Source organism: Anneissia japonica, unplaced genomic scaffold (genome assembly GCF_011630105.1).
Source record: "Anneissia japonica isolate Jap-2015-1 unplaced genomic scaffold, ASM1163010v1 scaffold1665_len535045_cov187, whole genome shotgun sequence".
NCBI classification, from domain to species: Eukaryota; Metazoa; Echinodermata; class Crinoidea; order Comatulida; family Comatulidae; genus Anneissia; species Anneissia japonica.
In genome coordinates, this window is record NW_022727261.1 from 508115 (window position 1) to 528663 (window position 20549).

The 20549-nt window shown below is 35.3% G+C and overlaps 1 protein-coding gene across 1 annotated transcript; it reads right to left on the reverse strand.

Moving 5' to 3' along the window:
- Positions 1-1559: 1559 nt before the first annotated feature.
- On the reverse strand, positions 1560-18649 carry LOC117113665. The gene is made up of 3 exons (XM_033257073.1): positions 18575-18649; positions 17825-17992; positions 1560-2405 (listed from the first exon to the last, which is right to left on the reverse strand). Exons 1-3 carry the CDS (start codon positions 18611-18613, stop codon positions 2271-2273), a joined length of 342 nt encoding a protein of 113 aa, XP_033112964.1. The 5' UTR covers positions 18614-18649; the 3' UTR covers positions 1560-2270.
- Between the last annotated feature and the right edge of the window lie 1900 nt (positions 18650-20549).

Consider the following 20549-nt stretch of genomic DNA (forward strand, 5'->3'; position numbering starts at 1 on the left):
TGAAAAAGCTCCTGCAACAATGTCAGATGAGCCAGAGATTGTCTTTTCTCCAACCGCGAGAAATCTTGAAATGAGTTTGAAAGGTGATGCTGACTCACATAGTGCTAATTCCAGTGACACAATCATCTCAGAGTATAACTGGGGTGTTGAAAGCACTACCTCTGTGGAGCTGAATGAGACCCACTTTTTTATGCATTATATCATCATTTGAGAACACTGTTTGCGATGTTCCTAGGTCCATAATGAAGCTGAACACATTAATTTCGATGTATGCTGTCAGAACACTCAATGCGATCGATCCAATATTGTGTTTTGAAACCCCTTGCGGAATGCTATAAATCGGCAATGAACACTGTGGTCTTACCTCCATGGTAAGACCGCAGTAATTGTTTAGGCGTGGCTGGGCAAGCTACCCACACAGAATTTGTGAATGTCAGGTTTTTTGTCAAAGCTTCAGCCAGGGAAATACACGATTCAGTATATGGAAATGGATTTGGGGAGGCGGCTATTGCTTTGCATAAATGGAAGGAGCCTTCATTTAGTACTTCGGTACATTTTCAGCAACCTTCCACATGTTACATATGTGTAGTGTATAGCCAATCACATCCTGTTGAAAATTTGCAGAAACTTCTTGGGCATGAAGCTCTCTGAAAGAGAACAAACTTTTAGAGATAAAGGTCTGTGTAAAGGGTGTTTTGCTAGAGGTACAGAAAAGTTCAAAATAAAGCGTACATGTCTGTTAATGTCATAATCTTACATACATGCATAAATTCCCTGTTTCCAGCAACAAACAATCTGATATACAAGCACCTTAGTCTCAACTTGATACCAACATCACGAGTATGTTTAGCAAATCTGGAGCTACAAACAAAGAGAGTAGGTGCTTATCAGCCATTTTTTCAAGTAATGGCCAACTATGACAAGTGAAGCATATTGCCGTGTCTTCCTTGATGATCAGTCTTATGCTTTCTTGTTGACAGATAACTTGAAGGGGAAACTTTGAGCTGTACTGAAGGCAGGCAAGATGAGGTTAGAAGATTTGAACGTGTGACCATAAGAGAATTGAATCATTTTGACGCTGTGCAAGTACCAGTTTTATTTACTAGAAACAGTATCCCAGTTATAGTGTCACAGATCCCTAATCTAGACAACATTAAATTTAGCCTCGCTTACAATAACTTGAATCTCCGCTACGAAATGTGCCAGTAGGGCTGCTTATTGGCACTAATTGCCCAAAGCCCTAGCACCCATAAATATGATTAAAATGCTGTGAAAAGAGTGGTTGGATGGGGTCTTGTTGGTATGAGCTAGCCTGAGCAACATAGGTTGTGTACAATATCCTTGGGAACTGCCACTAGAATATCCGAAGTGATAGAGGAACCTCTAAGTAACATTGTCGACCCAGGAAAGAATGATGGTGTAGCGCTGACAGTGGAGCATAATAAATTCATAAGAATATTGAAGAAAACAAGGAAGTGGTTAATGGCCACCTGCAGTTGCCGCATTTTTTTTTTTTTTTGCGACGCAATTCCAATATTAATTCATATGACCAATTCAACTTCAGGCTGACCGATACTAACTAGGCAATTTTTATTCAGTTCAATAGTTCATAAATCACAGCATTACATAGAATTGAAATAAACAAATCCAAGCAATAATAATAATCAATACATTAACAGAACATAATGACTTAACCTTAAAACACAATAAATCAAACTTCAGTATAACTTAAAAGACCAAGAACATTAAAGATGATTAAGGCAAAATAACACATTTGCCAAACTTTTTACTTAGTTTTAAATTATCCCTTTCCATTTTTTGAAATAATCAGTCTTTTTTATTTTACATTCTCTTAACACATGTATGAAAGTTTCTATATTAGGTTTCATTCCTAACGACCTATTTTTAAGTAGATAAATAGGGCTTTTTAGTTTTGCTGCCTGACTATAATCTTTAATTCAATATTAGACAATTCCACATTGTAAAATATTAATGCCAAATGCCAAAAAGTTTAGTTGATGATGATGACCATAGTGATGGTAACGGACATACCATCCATAACATGATGACGTACCATTGCATGAAATTATGGTACAGTATTGGTATTAATATAACAATATCCTTAACCTAATAAAGTAATTTTGATTTACTATTATGTAAACATACAAAAATGACTTTTATATAACACTTTTTTTAAGGGGTTGTAGGCAACCTTATTAAAGTAATCACATTTTGGGTAACATATCTGCTGTTGATATCTTGTGATGCAATTAGCTTCTTGTTTGAGGTACTGTTTGGTCATCATTGTCGGTAGTAGCGAAGTCATCTTGAAGCGGGATTTGGCTGGTATGACGTTCCAAATTTGGCCTTTCACACACGTCTTTCATTTCTCCTTGATTTGACTTCTGAAAATTACAATCATTAGAAACATTAGTGCATTTAAAGCTGGTATTTACATTTGATAAGTTTCTACACAAAACGAGATGCGTCATCTGTTTGTGATAATAAACAAAATAGGTAAGGGTCTCAATATTTATTTTTTTTAAATATAAAACAATATTATAATTCAGACAATTAGCCGATTGAAATTTGCCGACAGGTGATTGGTGATTTGCCGTGGAGTTTTTGCCGGCATTCTTTTGCAGATAAGTTTTTTCGCAGACACCTAATATTATTTCGCCGACATTTTTAAAAATTGTAATTTTTTAAATTGTAAAATCATTACCGTTTGACTGACTAAATTACGTATAGACTTTCTGTTGACAGACCTTTCACCGACAGCAGATCATTAACCGACAGAAGATATTAACATGTTTCAACAGGAATTAACAGATATCCACCATGTATCAACAAGTCTAACCAGGTATCAACTAGATTCAATAGGTATTAACAGGTATCAACTATTTTAACAGGTATTAACTAAACAGGTATCTAACATGAACCAACATGTCATCCAACAGGGTTTAACAAGAAGAGTTAACAGGATTTAACAAGTATCTTAATGGGTTTTTAAACTGGAATCAACAAATATAAAACAGGTCTCCCAACAGTTTTCAACTAGAACAATCTCAATGGTTATTTTGAATAGGTTTTTAAAATATATCTAAATGGGCTTTAACAGGGTTACACAGGAAAAGAGATAATAGTACATACACAAAAAATACTGGGTATTTTTCTTTTAATGTACAAGCAGTTTTGTAAGTAAGTGGCAAACTCTGTATCATTTTTTAAGTTTGCATGCTAAAATTGATTTGTTACTCTAATATATCCTTGTCAATTCACATTATAATGTCCCAGGGTTTAAGCTGTCATTAGCAAAATCCTAATAAAAGCGGCATTTTGCTAAATCACCGTTCCACAACCTTTTTAGCCTGCAATGCTAATGTTCATTATCACTTTCTTTATCACTGTCACTGTCTGATGAATCAGAAACACTAGACAACAAATGGAAAGTTGTTGCAGGAACTCCCTTCCACTTCGCAGTTACACATCTTCCATAAACCAGCCCAGTTTGCATATATCATTTTAAATTGTTTTGCAATATATGGCCGTTTGCTGTTTTATGGGGTTTTTTCCATTTGCCTTTCAAACTTATATATTATTTAAGAATCTCTATTGCGATCCAGCGCCGGCATTGATGCACGGTAGAGATTGCATCTTTAGATCTCCGGTCTTGTTCACAAATTCACGGACTGTCTCGTAAGAATTTTGTAGGACGCGTTAAGCATGACAAAATAATCTCTCTATCTACTGGAATCGAGCCGCATAGCTTGTATTCCACTATTTGCATTCACACCTGGGCTGTGTATATATACGGTACTGCCTTGGTTTGGCTCTGTAATCATTAGTGGTCGTGGGACTAGTTTGGGCCCTACCTAAGCTGGTCGAACGTTTCGTTTGGGTCTGTACCCTAGCTGCACTGATGAGGCCTGGAAGGCCGAAACGGATCCGTCTGCAGATATTGGGATTCCTTCCAGTGGATGCTTAGTTTATTTTGTCATTCTGATCGGATTTTCTCTACTGTTCCGTTTTAATTTTAATTTTAAATTGTTTTGCATTATATGGCCGTTTGCTGTTTTATGGGTTTTTCCCATTTGCCTTTCAAACTTTTATATTAGTTAAGAATCTCTATTGAGATCCAGCGTCGCCATTGATGCACGGTAGAGATTGCATCTTTAGATCTCCGATCTTGTTCACAGATTCACGGACTAGTGCTGTCTCGTAAGAATTTTGTAGGACGCGTTAAGAATGACAAAATATTCTCTCTATCTACTGGGGCCGAGCCGCATAGCTTGTATTCCACTATTTGCATTCACACCTGCGCTATGTATATACACTGCCTTGGTTTGCCTCTGTAATCATTAGTGGTCGTGGGACTAGTTTGGGCGCTACCTAAGCTGGTCGAACGTTTCGTTTGGGTCTGTACCCTAGCTGCACTGATGAGGCCTGGAAGGCCGAAACGGATCCGTCTGCAGATATTGGGATTCCTTCCAGTGGATGCTTAGTTTATTTTGTCATTCTGATCGAATTTTCTCCACTGTTCCGTTTTAATTTTAATTTTAAATTGTTTTGCATTATATGGCCGTATATATGTATATACATATATATTATGGTAATAACCATTAACAGCATATGACAATTGCATATAACTAGCTCTCACACGTTTTTGTTTTACAGTTACAGATCAGTTATTATTATTAATATGTATGTTAAAAAGCTAAAATAATGGAAAATGGCAGCCATTTTAAATTGTAATAGCTCAAAAATGTGTACAATATTTAGTTAACAGTTGTTGTCATTGTTATGGGTGGATTTCCAATTGAATACTGCATTTTAATGACATAAACTTACAATATCAGTAACACCTTTAGGAAAAAATGGCGGCCATTTTGAAACTGCTGGCAACCCCCCTTACGTATGAGAAACAAAATGTTGCACATACTTTTTTGATTTATCAATGTCTACTCTACATCATATCCAATTTTTTTTAAATATAGCAGAAAAAAAAATGATTTTGCTACATTTCGGACTGGACTAAAATGGTATCCGCTTCCGAAACAGAACCCACCTATGATCGATAAATTAAGACAATATCTCTAACTTCCACGCTTGAAAAAATTGCAGAGCGTTGAATTTCAACATTTATAATCAACACCATTAAACCGCATGTTGGCCATCGTCAATACGGAAATTAAAAAGGGGTTCTACGACCCATTGCCTGATTGATATTTATCATAAACTAATCTCCCATGCTGAAAAACCGGATTCTATAAGTACACTGGCTTTAACCGATTTCACTAAAGCATTTGATTCTTTAGATCATAACATAGCCTTGTCCATCAATCATGCAATGGGTCGTTGACTTCCTGACTAATAGAAGGCAGTGGGTTAAGTATATGAACTCTTTGTCTAAACACTTACAGGAGGGGTTCCTCAGAGTACAATTCTTCATTTCCCATCATTTTCATTTGCGTCATTAATATTGCTCTTCTGGAAGTGGAACTTGTGAACACCGGTATTCAGGTCTGGAAGTATGTTGACGATCTGATACTTGGCAAAAATGTAGTTATAAATAACCCAAGTTTCATCTAAAACACCTTAGATATGCTTCATCATCATCACCAGTGGTCAGAAACAAACAACCTAAACCTAAATCCAACCAAGTGTCAGATATTATGAGAGTATACTTTGGTCACAAAACACTTCCAGACCAGGATAACCGCCTATCTAACAACCTGTTACCTGTTGTTAATGAGGTTAAACTACTAGGTGTCATATTCCAGTCCAACTTAAAATGGGAACGTCATGTGAATACGAAGTTGTATATGTTACGCAAACTAAAACAAGCAGGTCTCAATAAATCGATTACTGACTGTGTGTAAGGGGTAGGCCTATATTATTATACCAGCCTTGGAGTATGCGGGTGCCATTTGGAACGGAGGGCTCGCTGGATTGCAGGTGGGTCGCCTTGAGGGAATACAGAAGAGAGTATGCCACTCCTTGCTGGGCGAGCAATATATACCCTATGAGGATGCTCTTGTTACTCTCGGGTTGGAGCATCTCAATGACGGCCGGCCCAACTTATGCCTTAGGTTTGCAAAAAAAGCCACCCAAGTGAAAGGTTTTTTCATTGGTTCCCCCAATGCAATACAATTTACAGTATGCAACTCAGAAATATGAGGAGATATGGAAACTTTGGCCGTCCCACCACAATATTCAAAAAGAGCCGTTTGCCATATCTCACAGCCCTTCTAAATTCTTAAAGATATAATTGATTAATTAAAAACATAAAATTTAAATTTACGCTAAATTTCTTATAATGGTGTTTCCACGCCCCCCCCCCCTTGACCTGGGTTGCTGGGTATGCTCCATTAATTGTAGGGTCCTTCAAGGCGGACCACCTTTTACCCTACGTGATCCCCCAATTCCAAAAATTTGCATTCAAATGACTTTAATTTATTTTCTCCTTTCTATTTCTTGATGTTTTCTCCCCTCCCTTTGAATTATCTAAACGCTGCATGTTTTTTCCCCTTTTATAAATTGTAATTTTGTTTAATTAAATTGTAATTTTAAATAATGTTTTGTACACTTTTAATTGTAAATAAAATCCTCAATATATAGATAGATATAGTTACAGCAGTCATGCAACAATGACTTTGAGCATTAATACTCTCAAAGGTCAACAATAAAGTCCCGACCATTATTAAAACAATTTGCCCACGATGACCGACGAGCCGTTTCATGCAACTTTGTAGAACTGTAGGCTACTCTTTTTTAGGTCTGAGGCAAGGGAGCAAAGAGAGTATGTGGCAATGCGTGGAAAAGGATTTGCAAAGAGTTGAATTTCCTCCTCTTGCTACCAGTATTTAGGCCTGTCCAGCCTATGCCTCTGATAATCTGCTCATACTAGCTGAGACCTTACAGTAGGGTAGGCTAGGCCTCCTATCTAACCTTAGGAGGCTTAGCTCTAGGCCTTTCCTTGAATAAATATGGACTAAAAAAAGAAGAACTATGTTTATATTTACTCTTTTGATCCATTTTGGAGTTCTGGGAATGTTAATCATGAGGATGTTATCGGATTTCATCTCACAACCCTTTCCCCCCGTCTATCAATACGATAACAAAATCAGTCTCATTATCCTTTCTCTCAGTTGTCAAGATTCAGGATTCTTTATTTGTGTCCTTTCGGAAAATAAGTTCGTACCGTACATCACATCGCAAAACAAAATGCAGTAGTCGGTATAAATAATAAATAGCTGGTAGTGGAGAAAATAAATTATAATTAGGCCATAAAACTTATTTGATATTTTGAATAAGCTTTTTAATGGAAAGTGGTACGAATTAATTAAGATATCTATTTGTTCTACAGACATGTGATTATAACCTTTACCCGAGAGTAGCCAAGTAAAAGATGCATTTAGTGGGTGGGACTATCTATTAAAATTCTCTTTACTTTATCAATAATTTTAAACTCACAGATATCATCTAGTTGTCTATTTTGTTGTAGATTTTTCCAGCCTGATTTATGATACGTTGTAGTCTGTTATAATCGTGTTTCCTTAAATTACTAAACCATACGTAACTTCCAAACAAAAGAGCACTTTCAATAAAAGAAGAATAAAAAAGGCTCATTATACATGTACCGGTATCAACATTGAATGACCGCCATTTCCTTAAGAAATGGAATCGCGTCATACCCTTCTTAACAATTTTATCACACTGCTCCCCCCCCCCCAGTTTAACTTATTATCAATCTCTAAACCTGGGTATTTGATGAGTAACAATCTCAAAATTGTCAACAAGTGATACAACATTATTTTCTCCTTTCCTATAGTCAATTTTGAGTTCTTTTGTTTTTTTCCCATTCAGTTTTAAACAGTTTTGTTTACACCACAATGAGAAGTTCGCGACAGTATTCACATAGTTAGAAACAGAGTTTGATTTCATGAGACATATGATAGTCATCTGCATATCTCAATATCTTAACATCTTCATTTTTGGATCTGCAGTCATCAGTATAAATAATAAATAGTAGTGGAGAAACCACACATCCCTGAGGTGATCCAATCTGTGTAGTGATGGGGTCTGAAAAAGTTCCAGCAAAACTTGCATATTGTACTCTGTTGCTTAGAAAATCTTGGATCCACATAATAATATTAGAATTTACATTTAAGCTAGGTAATTTCTTCAACAGCAGAGAAGGTACCATAGTGTTGAACGCTGAGCTGAAGTCCGCAACCATTGCTCGTGCATAGTTCCCGGCTTGGTCAGTATGTGTATTAATTGTATTTTATTCCTCCATGCTTTCAGTAACATTGGGCTAATATTATCTAGGCCCATAGCTTTTTTTAGCATTTAGTTTTGTAAACTCTCTTTGTACTTCCCATTCATAGATAACGACACGGTTGTTGTAAAATGCATTGTCATGGAAGTTGTCAGCTATCAGCTTTGATCTGTCGATATCACTAGATTCAAAGCGGGCAAAGAAGTGATTAAATTCATTTGCAGTAAACATTTGGTCGCCTTGAGGTGGTTGTTTTTTCTTTGATTTAGCACCACCCATTTCCTTCACACAGTCCCATGCTGTTTTTGTGTTGTTGTTTTGTAAACAGTCTTAAATTATCTCGATAGCTCTTAAGTTGTTTATTTAAACTCGTAAGCTTATCCCTATCATTACATCAAAATGCTTCATTGTGTTCTTTTAGCATTGCTTTAACTTCCTTGTTAATCCACGGTTTATCGTTAGGGTATATTTTAATCTTTCGCGTTGGAACAATTTGCTGCTCACAGAAGGAAATATAGTTGTTCACTATAATTGTGGTTGCATTTTCCAAGGTTTCACCTTCAATAAACATATCCCAGTCAGTACTCCTAAAACAAGAACATAACTCTTGAACACATTCATTATTCAGAATCTTAACAACTTTTTGATAGGTTTTTCGCTTTTAATGTTTTGTTCATTCACTGGTGGTAAGTGGACAACATTGTGGTCTGAGTTTCCGAAGTGGCCGAGTAACACACTTATATGAATTTTTGACAGAACAAAAACATTGGTCAAGAATAATATTTGGGCCTCTTGTCGGTTTATCAACACATATAACATAAGTGGGTAGACGAGAGTTTAATGATTTTCAGCATGGTGATATCCCCCAAGATAAATTTTGTTGAATCTGGGGGAAAGTTTGAATATTCTTAAACACATTCAAATACAGTCTGGGCTGCATTTTCAGTACTGAAATCAGGTGGATTGTTTATCAGAATTAAATAGATTTGATTAAATTCTTTTGGGAGGTAACGGTCTCATCGTAACACAAAACATTTCAATGTTCAAATTACAGACTTGCTTCCTAATTGTGATGTTATTGCACCAGCGCCTATTTACATACATACGAAACCCTTCTCTTTCCCGTGAAAATTTCGGATTTCGTAATAGTTCAAAACCATCAATATCTACAATAGAATCTGGAATATCATGTCTCCGTAAAACAAAGTACACCTGATTCACGGAATTTAGATAGAAACTTACAATTCGCTTGAATATGGTCAATTTTACTATTGATTGAACGAACATTACTTAAGGTAATAACTGGTAATGGTGGACGATGTTTATTTTGCTTTAGTCGATTTCTAGTACCTCATCGATATCTCCTTCTTTTATTAACTTCTGAAGTGCTATTTTCACGCTTGGGAGTCCACTCTGGGGGGTCCTTTAAGATGGCTGGAGTTCCGCGTGGGACGCCAGCGCTTGCCGTCGGCCAAGCGCATACAAGATTAGTCTATCGTATGGCCTAGGATTAGGCCTAACTTTGGTCACAAATGCAACGAGCGAAAAAAGGGCACAGATGCAAGTTAAAACAGCAAACACCTGTAAAAACCACATCTAAGAACACATTGAAATAATTATTTTAGAGAAATATTCAAAAACAAAGTTTAAGGAAGTGAAATGTTTCATTTAAAAAAACTGCGCGATGCGAGTCCGAAGTCGCTACGGTGCAGCGCCCTCATTCATTTCGAGTTTTCACGCGCGGTCGGCAGTGGAATTTATTTAAATTTATTTATTATTTATTTATTTATTCGGTATATAATAATATAAACAAAAAAAAAACATTACAAACAGCAACCGAGGCTGAAATAGTTTGTATTTCAATTACAAACACATACAAAAACATTAAATGGAAAAAATACATCAATATAAAAATAAAAATTCAATATAAAAAATATGATTATGATTTCAACAATGATTGATACATACAAAAATATTAAAGGGGAAAATACATTAATATAAATTAAAAAAATTAATACAAAATATGATTATGATTGCAACAGTAAAAAAAATATAAAAATACATCAAAATTTGAAAATCTATCTAGGCCTATATAAAAAAGTAATAAAAATAACTGACAATTTAATGAAAAAAAAAACAAAAAAAAAAACAAAAACATCAAAATCTCTTGAGGAAGAAATTAAGAAATTAAGAAAAATCATTGTAAAATTTATTTATTCGGAAATAAATCTTCGGGGAAACACCCTTCTCTTAAATAGAAATTGAAAATATCGGTGAGGGGATAGTTTAATTTGTGTGCAAACTCTCTGATTTTGTTGGCGAGTTGAATTGGTGATTCATTGGGTATTTGTTGGTACCATTTTCCAGGCTCAGTTACTATTAAATTCTCAATTTTTCTTTTGTATAAATTTGTTTTAGCTTTTCTAATTTCATTTTGGGCTTTAATGCGTAACTGGCGATAGGCCTATTCTTGATTATTATTATTATTTTTGGAAGCTTTGTTACGTCGATCGATTATCCTTTGGATAGACGCATTCATCCGAGGTTTGTTATTGACTCTGCGTGTGATGGTAATCGACGGGAAAATCTTCTCTATTGAGCACTGAAAAAATGTTGAAAATTTTCAACAACTAAATTGGGATTGGCACACTCATCTAACTTTGGATTTCCATAGTAAAGTTGATCGAATGGTGTGATTCGTTCAGGATGTTTAAAAAATGATGTGCAGAATCGTGGGTTGGCATGAACACAATGGTGTCGTCAACATAACGTCGATAAAATGCTGGCATTTATTATTTATTTATTTATTCGGTATATAATAATATAAACAAAAAAAAAACATTACAAACAGCAACCGAGGCTGAAATAGTTTGTATTTCAATTACAAACACATACAAAAACATTAAATGGAAAAAATACATCAATATAAAAATAAAAATTCAATATAAAAATATGATTATGATTTCAACAATGATTGATACATACAAAAATATTAAAGGGGAAAATACATTAATATAAATTTAAAAAATTAATACAAAATATGATTATGATTGCAACAGTAAAAAAAATATAAAAATACATCAAAATTTGAAAATCTATCTAGGCCTATATAAAAAAGTAATAAAAATAACTGACAATTTAATGAAAAAAAAAACAAAAAAAAAAAAACGAAAACATCAAAATCTCTTGAGGAAGAAATTAAGAAATTAAGAAAAATCATTGTAAAATTTATTTATTCGGAAATAAATCTTCGGGGAAACACCCTTCTCTTAAACAGAAATTGAAAATATCGGTGAGGGGATAGTTTAATTTGTGTGCAAACTCTCTGATTTTGTTGGCGAGTTGAATTGGTGATTCATTGGGTATTTGTTGGTACCATTTTCCAGGCTCAGTTACTATTAAATTCTCAATTTTTCTTTTGTATAAATTTGTTTTAGCTTTTCTAATTTCATTTTGGGCTTTAATGCGTAACTGGCGATAGGCCTATTCTTGATTATTATTATTATTTTTGGAAGCTTTGTTACGTCGATCGATTATCCTTTGGATAGACGCATTCATCCGAGGTTTGTTATTGACTCTGCGTGTGATGGTAATCGACGGGAAAATCTTCTCTATTGAGCACTGAAAAAATGTTGAAAATTTTCAACAACTAAATTGGGATTGGCACACTCATCTAACTTTGGCCAATCGAACTTTGTTATCCATTGACCAAACCCACGTACTGGAGAATCGCAGAAAGGTCGAATTAGAGTTTTACTAGGTGGTTTGGCTTCAATAGCAAAGTGAGGGTGAAAGTTCACCACCAAATGATCACTGGAAGCAATAAGTGCAGAAGTAGTTGGTTCAAAATTCAAGATCAGTCAAAATTAAGACTTCGATTCAGCCGCGCGCGTCTTTAAAGGCCGGTTCCCACAGAACGCGATCAAGCGAATTTCGCGTCGAAATGTGGCGCGCGACTGAATCGAAGACGCGACTGGCGTTTCCAATGTGAACATGCAAACGAATTTGTAGTCGAACACGCGAACGCCCAATTTTCGAACTTCGACGCGGTGCGCGCGGTGGTCGCGGAGGCTTCGCCTGCGAATTCACAAGAGTTGATCCAAGACCAATTTTTCGGATTCGCAAGCGAATTCGCGGCTGATGGACCAATCGCAAGGCTTAGATTCAATTTATGTCAAAGGTCAACAATAAAGTCAGGCCATTGTCGAAACAATGTAGGCCTACAGATATGCGAACGATGACCGACGAGTCCGTTTCATGCAAACTCTGTGGAACAGTAGGCTACCCTTGTTTAGGTCTGTGACAAGGGAGCAAAGAAAATATGTGACAATGCGTAGAAAAGGATTTGCAGAGACGAGTTGACTTATCTCCTCTTTCTACCAGTATTAGGTCCAGCCTAGGCCTCTGATACCCTGCTACACCTGAGACCTACAGTAAGCTAGGCTAGGCTAGGGCTACTATTTACTACCCTTAGGAGGTCTAGCTCTAGGCCTTGAATAAATATGAACTAAAAAAAACTATGCTTATATTTACCCTTTTGATTCATTATAGAGTTATATAGGGAATGTTAATCCTGAGGATTTATCTGATTCGTCTCACAGCCCTTTTTCTCCGTCTATCAATGCGGTAACAAAATCTTCTCTGTTGCCACCCGCCATTTCGAGTTTTTGCGCGCGGCCAGCAGTGGCAACAGGCAAGCGAATCATTGGAAGCGAGACATTCTTTACCGAAAGTCAACTCTTGTGAACTTTGCGCGATTCTCTTCGCTTGCTGCGTGACGCTCGACGCTTTCGCTTGACAAGTTTAGTGGGAACCGGCCTTTAGTGGGAACCGGCTTTTAAAAGCCTCTCTAAATTCTTCAAATTTTTAGTGTCTGAATTGAAATTTAAATCAAATCAACATTAAGCTCATGAATCTATGAGTCATTCAAAATGTACACATTTTTATAACAAATATCTTCTACGCTATCTTCATTACATTTTAGACGATTTGATAAACACCACTTTCGACTCCGCTCAATGCATTTACAATGTAAAAACTTTTAATACCCAATCGGCCAAATGTTGATGAAGTCATCTTTGGTGACTTATTCGGTTTATTACAAACAGGAAATGAATGTGCAATTACGAATTTCTGTATTTTGCGCGAATATTTTTACGCTTGTGAACTCTCGGGAGGGGAATCCTACAACTAACACCTAGCACTTTACTACCGAGCCTTAACAGTGGCGTAATGCATGTGCTTTCTGAGCCAAGTGTGATGATCTTCACATCAGAGGCACTGGTTCGAACGGCTCACTCGCCAATGGTTCCGGTAGTGGAAAAAGTCTTCTCGCACTTTAAACCGTAGGCCCAGTGTACGCATCTGAATCGTGTGTACTTTAAAGAACCCAGTACATCCTTCGAGAAGAGTAGGGGGTTACCCCGGTGTACTGGTCCATAAAGTCTCCTGTTGTTAAATGGATATGCCACATAGGACAGTGATTAACTTCACTTATTGGCATATCCTTAGCGCTCGTGCCTAAAGAAATGAAATGAAATGAAATAAATAGATAGATAGAAATTAGGGGCCCTTTTTACTTTACTACCCATCACTCTACTGCAATGCACTGACAATACATAAACATTTTCTATAATTTTCAAAAAAACAAATAGAACAAAATGCAACAAACACACTCATTGGCAGATTTATTAGAAGGGGCCCCTTCAACTACGACCCAGCATTTTACTGACCACTTATGTAACAACGCCTGTGTGCTTTCTGGAAAAAATGCTTAGTTCCTCCAAGTACAAATGAGCCCCAGAGAGGCCAGAGCCGCCACTTACCACTACAGAGCAATCTAATACGACGCTTTTGACAATACGGTACCATTTCTTTATTTAAACAATCAATGAATTTGGTTACCCAAAATGTGTTTTTATTGTTATTTTCAAGCCTATTAGACGACCTGAAGAAAAAATGATCCAGAAGCTGTAAGCCTACAATTATTATTGAGAAAGTAAATTGATGTCCATCTCTGATTTGTTGTAGTGTTATTAGAGCCTATTCTTAAATGTTGGAATGGTACGGTACCTTTAGAATAAAACAAGGGGCGGATATAAAGAATTTTGTTTTAAATGCTTGGAACTTAGAAACTGATGGAATTTAAATAGAAAGTTAGCTTGTTTTGGAGTAGGCCCATTCTAAAGTCATGTTCCCTACTTTAATGACTTTCTTCTTTCGTTTTTCCTCTAATTTTCGGGGATTGGTAATAGCCTGTGCTCCCTGGATCCGACCCTGATACCAACTGATTAAATGATTGTTTAATAATGCTTATTTCTACTGGCAAAGCTACATGGAACTTAGATCAACACATTCATGATTAAGCATGTAATTTTTGCAGGCTTGTGAAATGCACGTATTAAATGATGATTTATCCATAAACCTAATTCATATGTTGCACGCAAATATTCAAATTAAATATCAGTGTGCAAAATATCAGCTTTGTTAGATAGTCATAAAATATATTTTTGCCATTGTCTATTAATTACAATCTTTTCATCCTTTACCCACCCAATCACTTCGTGAGCTAAATTACTTTACTGATATGCAAGGAGCTGCTAACATTTTCTCGCCCCGGGCCCTGTAGAGCCCACAAATATAAAAAATAAACCACAAATGTACAAATAACCACAAATGTCAAAACATTCTACCCGCAATGCCAAAATAACCACAAACGTAAAAAAAAAAAAAAAAAAAAAAATCTCCCACAAATGTAAAAATCTGTTTAACCACAAATGTAGAAACACTTTACTTATAAATGTATTTCCGTTTCCGTTTTTACCTCAAATGTCATGTCAACCCCAAGCAACCTAAGCACTTAAATCCTTAAAATATTGAAAGACGCTTATCAACTGCTTTAGTAGATCAGCTAAAGCACCAAGTTGCGTATTTTAGAAGAGCAGCTAAGGGCCAAGTCGTGCACTTTATTACCAAAGTATGAAACTTTGCACAAAATATCTTTAATATGTGTAAGTTATAAAAAAAAAGTTTTGCGGCAAGTTTCTGACGCCTGCTTAGGCCGCTATTTTGAATTTAAAATGACCGCCTCTAAAAGACGGCATCAATATATCGTGGCAACGGAAAATCGTACAGATTTAATATTGGTCTCAAATTGTTAGAAATTGCTCTAAAGTAGCATTTTGTCCAATGTACATGACCCAGCATATCCATATCTCCAAAACTGTTAGTCATAGAGACCTAGTTTAAATTTAGCCTCAATGTTCAGATTTCTATTTGAACTAATATAACTTTTTGTCCAAAAGTGACAGGAAATTATGCTTCTGACCATTGACTCTAGGTACACTGCAGCATATCATATCTCAATAACCGTTGGTCATAGAGATCTAATTTTGGCCTCGAATTATTTCAGAATAGGCCTACGCATGTTGCTATTTGAACAACTGCAACGTTTTGTCTAAAATAGATTGTTCACCGCGACATCGACACTTTACAGGTTGAAGAACAGAATTAGGTGTAAGTTCAGTGCATTTCTTTGGAGAAACTGTTCCTTCTGTTTTCTCCGAACCTACCTTCAGCCTAAATATATGGCAGCATACCTTTGCTTCCTTATTGTTTATCAAACGCACTGACTGTTAATATAATTACAGCTACTTTTATTTTTCATTTATGTAAACTGATTTATGTAGTAAGTGGGGTCCTGGTTCCTCCAGGGCTCATTGGACTAAGCGTTTCCTCAAAAAGCAAACAGGCGTTCATAACTGGTAAACTTCTATTGTAAAATGCTGGGTAGTAGTTGAAGGGACCCCTTCTAATAAATCTGCCAATGAGTTTGGCATTTAAGTCTATTTGTTTGTTTGTTTGTTTGTTTTTTTTTTAAATGATAGAAAAGCTTACCTTATTGTCAAGGTGTTGTAGTAGAGTGATGAGTAGTACAGTAATCAGAATGACCCTTCATGGCCTCTCCGGGCCCATTTGGACCCGGACATGGCCCGGAAAGCACATGCGTTACGCCACTGTTAAGGTTCTGTAGTAAAGTGCTATATGGTAATAGTAGGATCTCCTCCCGTGAGCTCACGAGCTCTACGCAACTGGGTCATATTTATTTTAATACGGTATGCAATAATTTACTTTAAATTTAACTTCTATCGTTTTTGAAATATGTGTACAGTCAAACATTATTGAGCATTGGAAGACCTTTCTAACGATACCAAACACGACAACATTTGGTGAGTTTTTTTTACCTTTTGCAATTTTTTTGTCACGTGTCTTTATTTATCGGCCTCTATCTCTGTAAATATGTATTATTAGGTATAGGTGTAATAGAATTAATCAGTGTATAATTCCCTTTCCATTGACACCAAACATGACCATGTTTTATGTGGTGAGTCGGCCATCTTAAAATTCAAAATGGCGGCTGATGACGTGGATAAACAAATGGGTAGCCTTGTTTGGGTTAGAACAGAGGTGGGCATAAAAATCTTTCTGATTTAACACCGAGGGCCGCACCCAAACTTTAATCTTTCCAGTGCGCTTTCAAAAACTTCCAAGCACTGCTTTTACACCACTTTATTCCCAGTTTTAATATTACTTTTTACATAATGATCGGTGTCGGGCCGTAAAAAAACAAGGTGTTTTTTAGCCCATGTTGCTTGGCGGGCCGCACACATGGGCGTTTTAATCCATATTCGCGGGCCGCAAAAAATCGCTGTCGGGCCGTACTTTGCCCACCTGTGGGCAATACTGTACCATTAAACCGGTAGAGGGTGCACTTGTTTATTTCATCAAAGATAATAAATAGCAGAAGATAGAGCAGTTTCCCAATATAGTGAAGCATCCGTTCGAAATGCATTGTGGGTACACGAAGAGCAATTTCGGCGCTATATATCAATAATAAAGGCGTTGCTCGGTTTCATTTGTTTCCTGTAATTTCTCCACTTAGTCAAATGGTCATATTTTACCCCGCTCGCGGGAGGGTGGATGTTCCATCAAGTTTCATGCAAATACGCGGAACATCTCGTTCTTATGATATTTTAAAATGAAATCAAAGAACTTAAAGTTCTTTGATTTCATACACTTGCACACTCCGTCAAGCCAGGAAGACATGTTTCGTAGGAATCCACATTTGTACTGCATTAAGCGGGTAAATCTACTAATTTTTGTTGAGACTTTCTATTATAGTTTAAATATTTAATTCATAAATCTTGTTTAGAATGCTATTTTATGTTATTATGGTCACCTGGATATTATATAATAATTTATAACTTAGGCCTACATTCATGTTGTGCTTTCAGTAAACTAGTTCAACCAAAATGAGGTTATAGTTCAACCATAAGTGGTTCTAATTTAAATACAGTACAGGAGGATTTGGTTCTATAAAGGAGAAATTAAATGAGATTTAAACTTGAAGAACGTTTATATCTTCTTGTTATATTTGAGGGCAGTACAGGTATATATAAGTTGTGTGTGTCTCAGTGTAATATTTATCTTGTGTCAATATTTTACTGTATATTTTTACCTTAAACCAACAATCTCACTAACCTTTGGATTCATGTTTGCTCGATAATCAATATAGTAGGTTATCAGAGAACCAATTAGCAAACCAGCTCCCAAAACAAGTATCGCAATAAAGAGGCCAAGAGCAGAGTTCAAAGGTAGCAAAACAGACTTCTTGTAATAATCAACAAATGCATCATCCAAATCACAACTCTGGAGAAAAATGGTACAAAGGAAAAGCATTATTATTTACCTACTTACTCACGACGTAAAACAACACCATTAAAAAAACAATATTTATATAATAATATTTTGATATATAAAATAAACTTTAATATAACTATTAAACAAATTAAACTCTATTTTAATTTTTATTATTAAAAATTAACAACTTGTATTATAATTTTTAAAAAGGCCAAAAACCAAATCAAAGCAAAATTAGAAATTGGGTCGGTCAGAGAACTATAACATTTATTCATTACTGTGATTGTTCACTAATACAAACATCGCAAAATGTAAAGAGGAAAATTCCTATATGTGTTGTTACTAAATAGAAAACAAAATATCTAAATTTTATCTTATTTTTATGTTTAAAAACCTACATTTATTTATTTCTAAATTAGTATCAATATATATATTTAAAAATATATCTAAATCAGCTCTAACCATGGGAAAATAATGTGAAGTACCTGTGAAAATTACTTTACAGTCTGTAGTAAAGTCTTTTAATGTATTTACATCTAATTTACATTTTTAGTACAAATAAATGTTGACATGCATCAGCATGATGATTACCTCATTCAGCCAGACTACTGGGAGATAGGTGTCTTTCATATATTTTGTTTCCCTGTCAGAAAAAAAAGTGTGTTGTGTGTTATGCTTGAAGAGACTACCATAGAGTGAGTTACAATAGTCAATTCGCGATAGTACGAGGGCTCTAACTGCTGCATGACAAGTATCTTGATTAACAAATCTTCGAATCCTCTACAAGTTACGCAAATGGTGACGTACACTACTACATACCTTACTCACCTGAGAACTTAAATCCAGTGTGGAGTCAAAATGTAAAACCCAAGTTACGAGCATTTTTAGAGGCCTTTATGAGGGATCCATTAACATTGAGTTGGATATTTCTAACTAAAGGTGATGACTGTTGGTTTCTAGAAGTACAGACCAGAAGCTTTGCTATACATTCATTAAGCTTTAGTTTATTCAATGTCATCCACTGTTGAATTTCAGTGATACAATTAGTAAGCCGAAAACAGTATCATCAATACTAAAAGGATCCAAAGGATTAAATCCCAGGTATAGGCATAATTGTAGATCATCCGCATAGAAATGAAAGTTAACATCATGCTTCCTGATTATCAGTGGGCTAATTAGGTATAATGTAAAAAAGCAGGGTCCAACCACAGAACCTTGTGATAAGTTGTGTAAGTAATCTGTTGTAATTATGAATAAAATAACGTAAAATATGAAAGAATAAAGGAAGAGGGAAGAATAGGAAAGATAGTCAGAGCGGCTGAAATATATACCAAAAATATACAATAATAATTCGTATGTCATTGTAAAAGGCACTAATATTTAATATTTATATTAATGATATTCCTTTACTTTTTAATTATTCAAGATGATTAATGTACATCGGCTCTTGTGGAGAATCAGGGACCAACATTTTTTGTATCTTTATAGTTTTTCCTTGTAACATTGTATACGGCAAAATATATGAAATGAAATGAATGAATATATATATATATGTACATATATGGATGTACATATATATATAAATATATATATACATATATATATACATATATATAATATATATATATAATATATATATATCTGGAACGCACTACCACTTCACATTAAAAAATCAGCATTAATTCCTTTATTTAAAAAATCACTCAAAACGCACTTATTCCAACAATAACATGAAGCGCCACTGATAATTACTTTGGTTTTTTAAATGGCGCTATATAAGTTCTTACTTTATTATTATTATTATTATTATTATTATTATTATTTATATATATATATATATATAGACTAAAAGGCAAAATACTGAAAAACAACAATGCTGTGGGAAACAATGGCTGGATCTCAGATACAAAAATGATAAGCAACAGCTAAAAAGTAAACGTAAGTAAACAGCCAGAAATAGAACTAGAGCTTTCGGACAAAACTAGTCCTTCCTCAGTGGCGAGTGAGTGAGGGTAGAAAAAGCTAGATGGTATAAAGTGAGAATTTTATGCAAGCATGATTGGAAACAATAGGCTGGGTGAGATTAGAATAAACAGTCTAAACAAGTAAACAGGAAGGCCAAAACTAAACTTTAGAGGCAAGCCTCAATAAAATAAGCCAAATGATTTATCCAGAATAAATTGAAATGCCATTGGTTTAATTCAGTGTACTGGGAGAACGTTCCTAATATTGAGTCCAAATGGTGTGGTTGTTTTAAGTAAAAGTTCCCAGTGATTCTCTTTATCTTTGCGATTTTTGTCGCTCCAACTGGCATTATGGTCAATTGCAATCACTCTGAAATTTTTGTATCTCTACCGAGATCCAGCCATTGTTTCCCACAGCATTGTTGTTTTTCAGTATTTTGCCTTTTAATCTATATATCATTTTCTACTGTTTGTATCATTTTGATCCAACTCTGCTGTAATTCTGGAGGTTACTTTGGACAATTTCAAATTTCTACGCAGCTTGTCGGAAAAACGCGTCAGGTATCGTAACCATCTTATTATTTATCTTGAACATCGCTCAA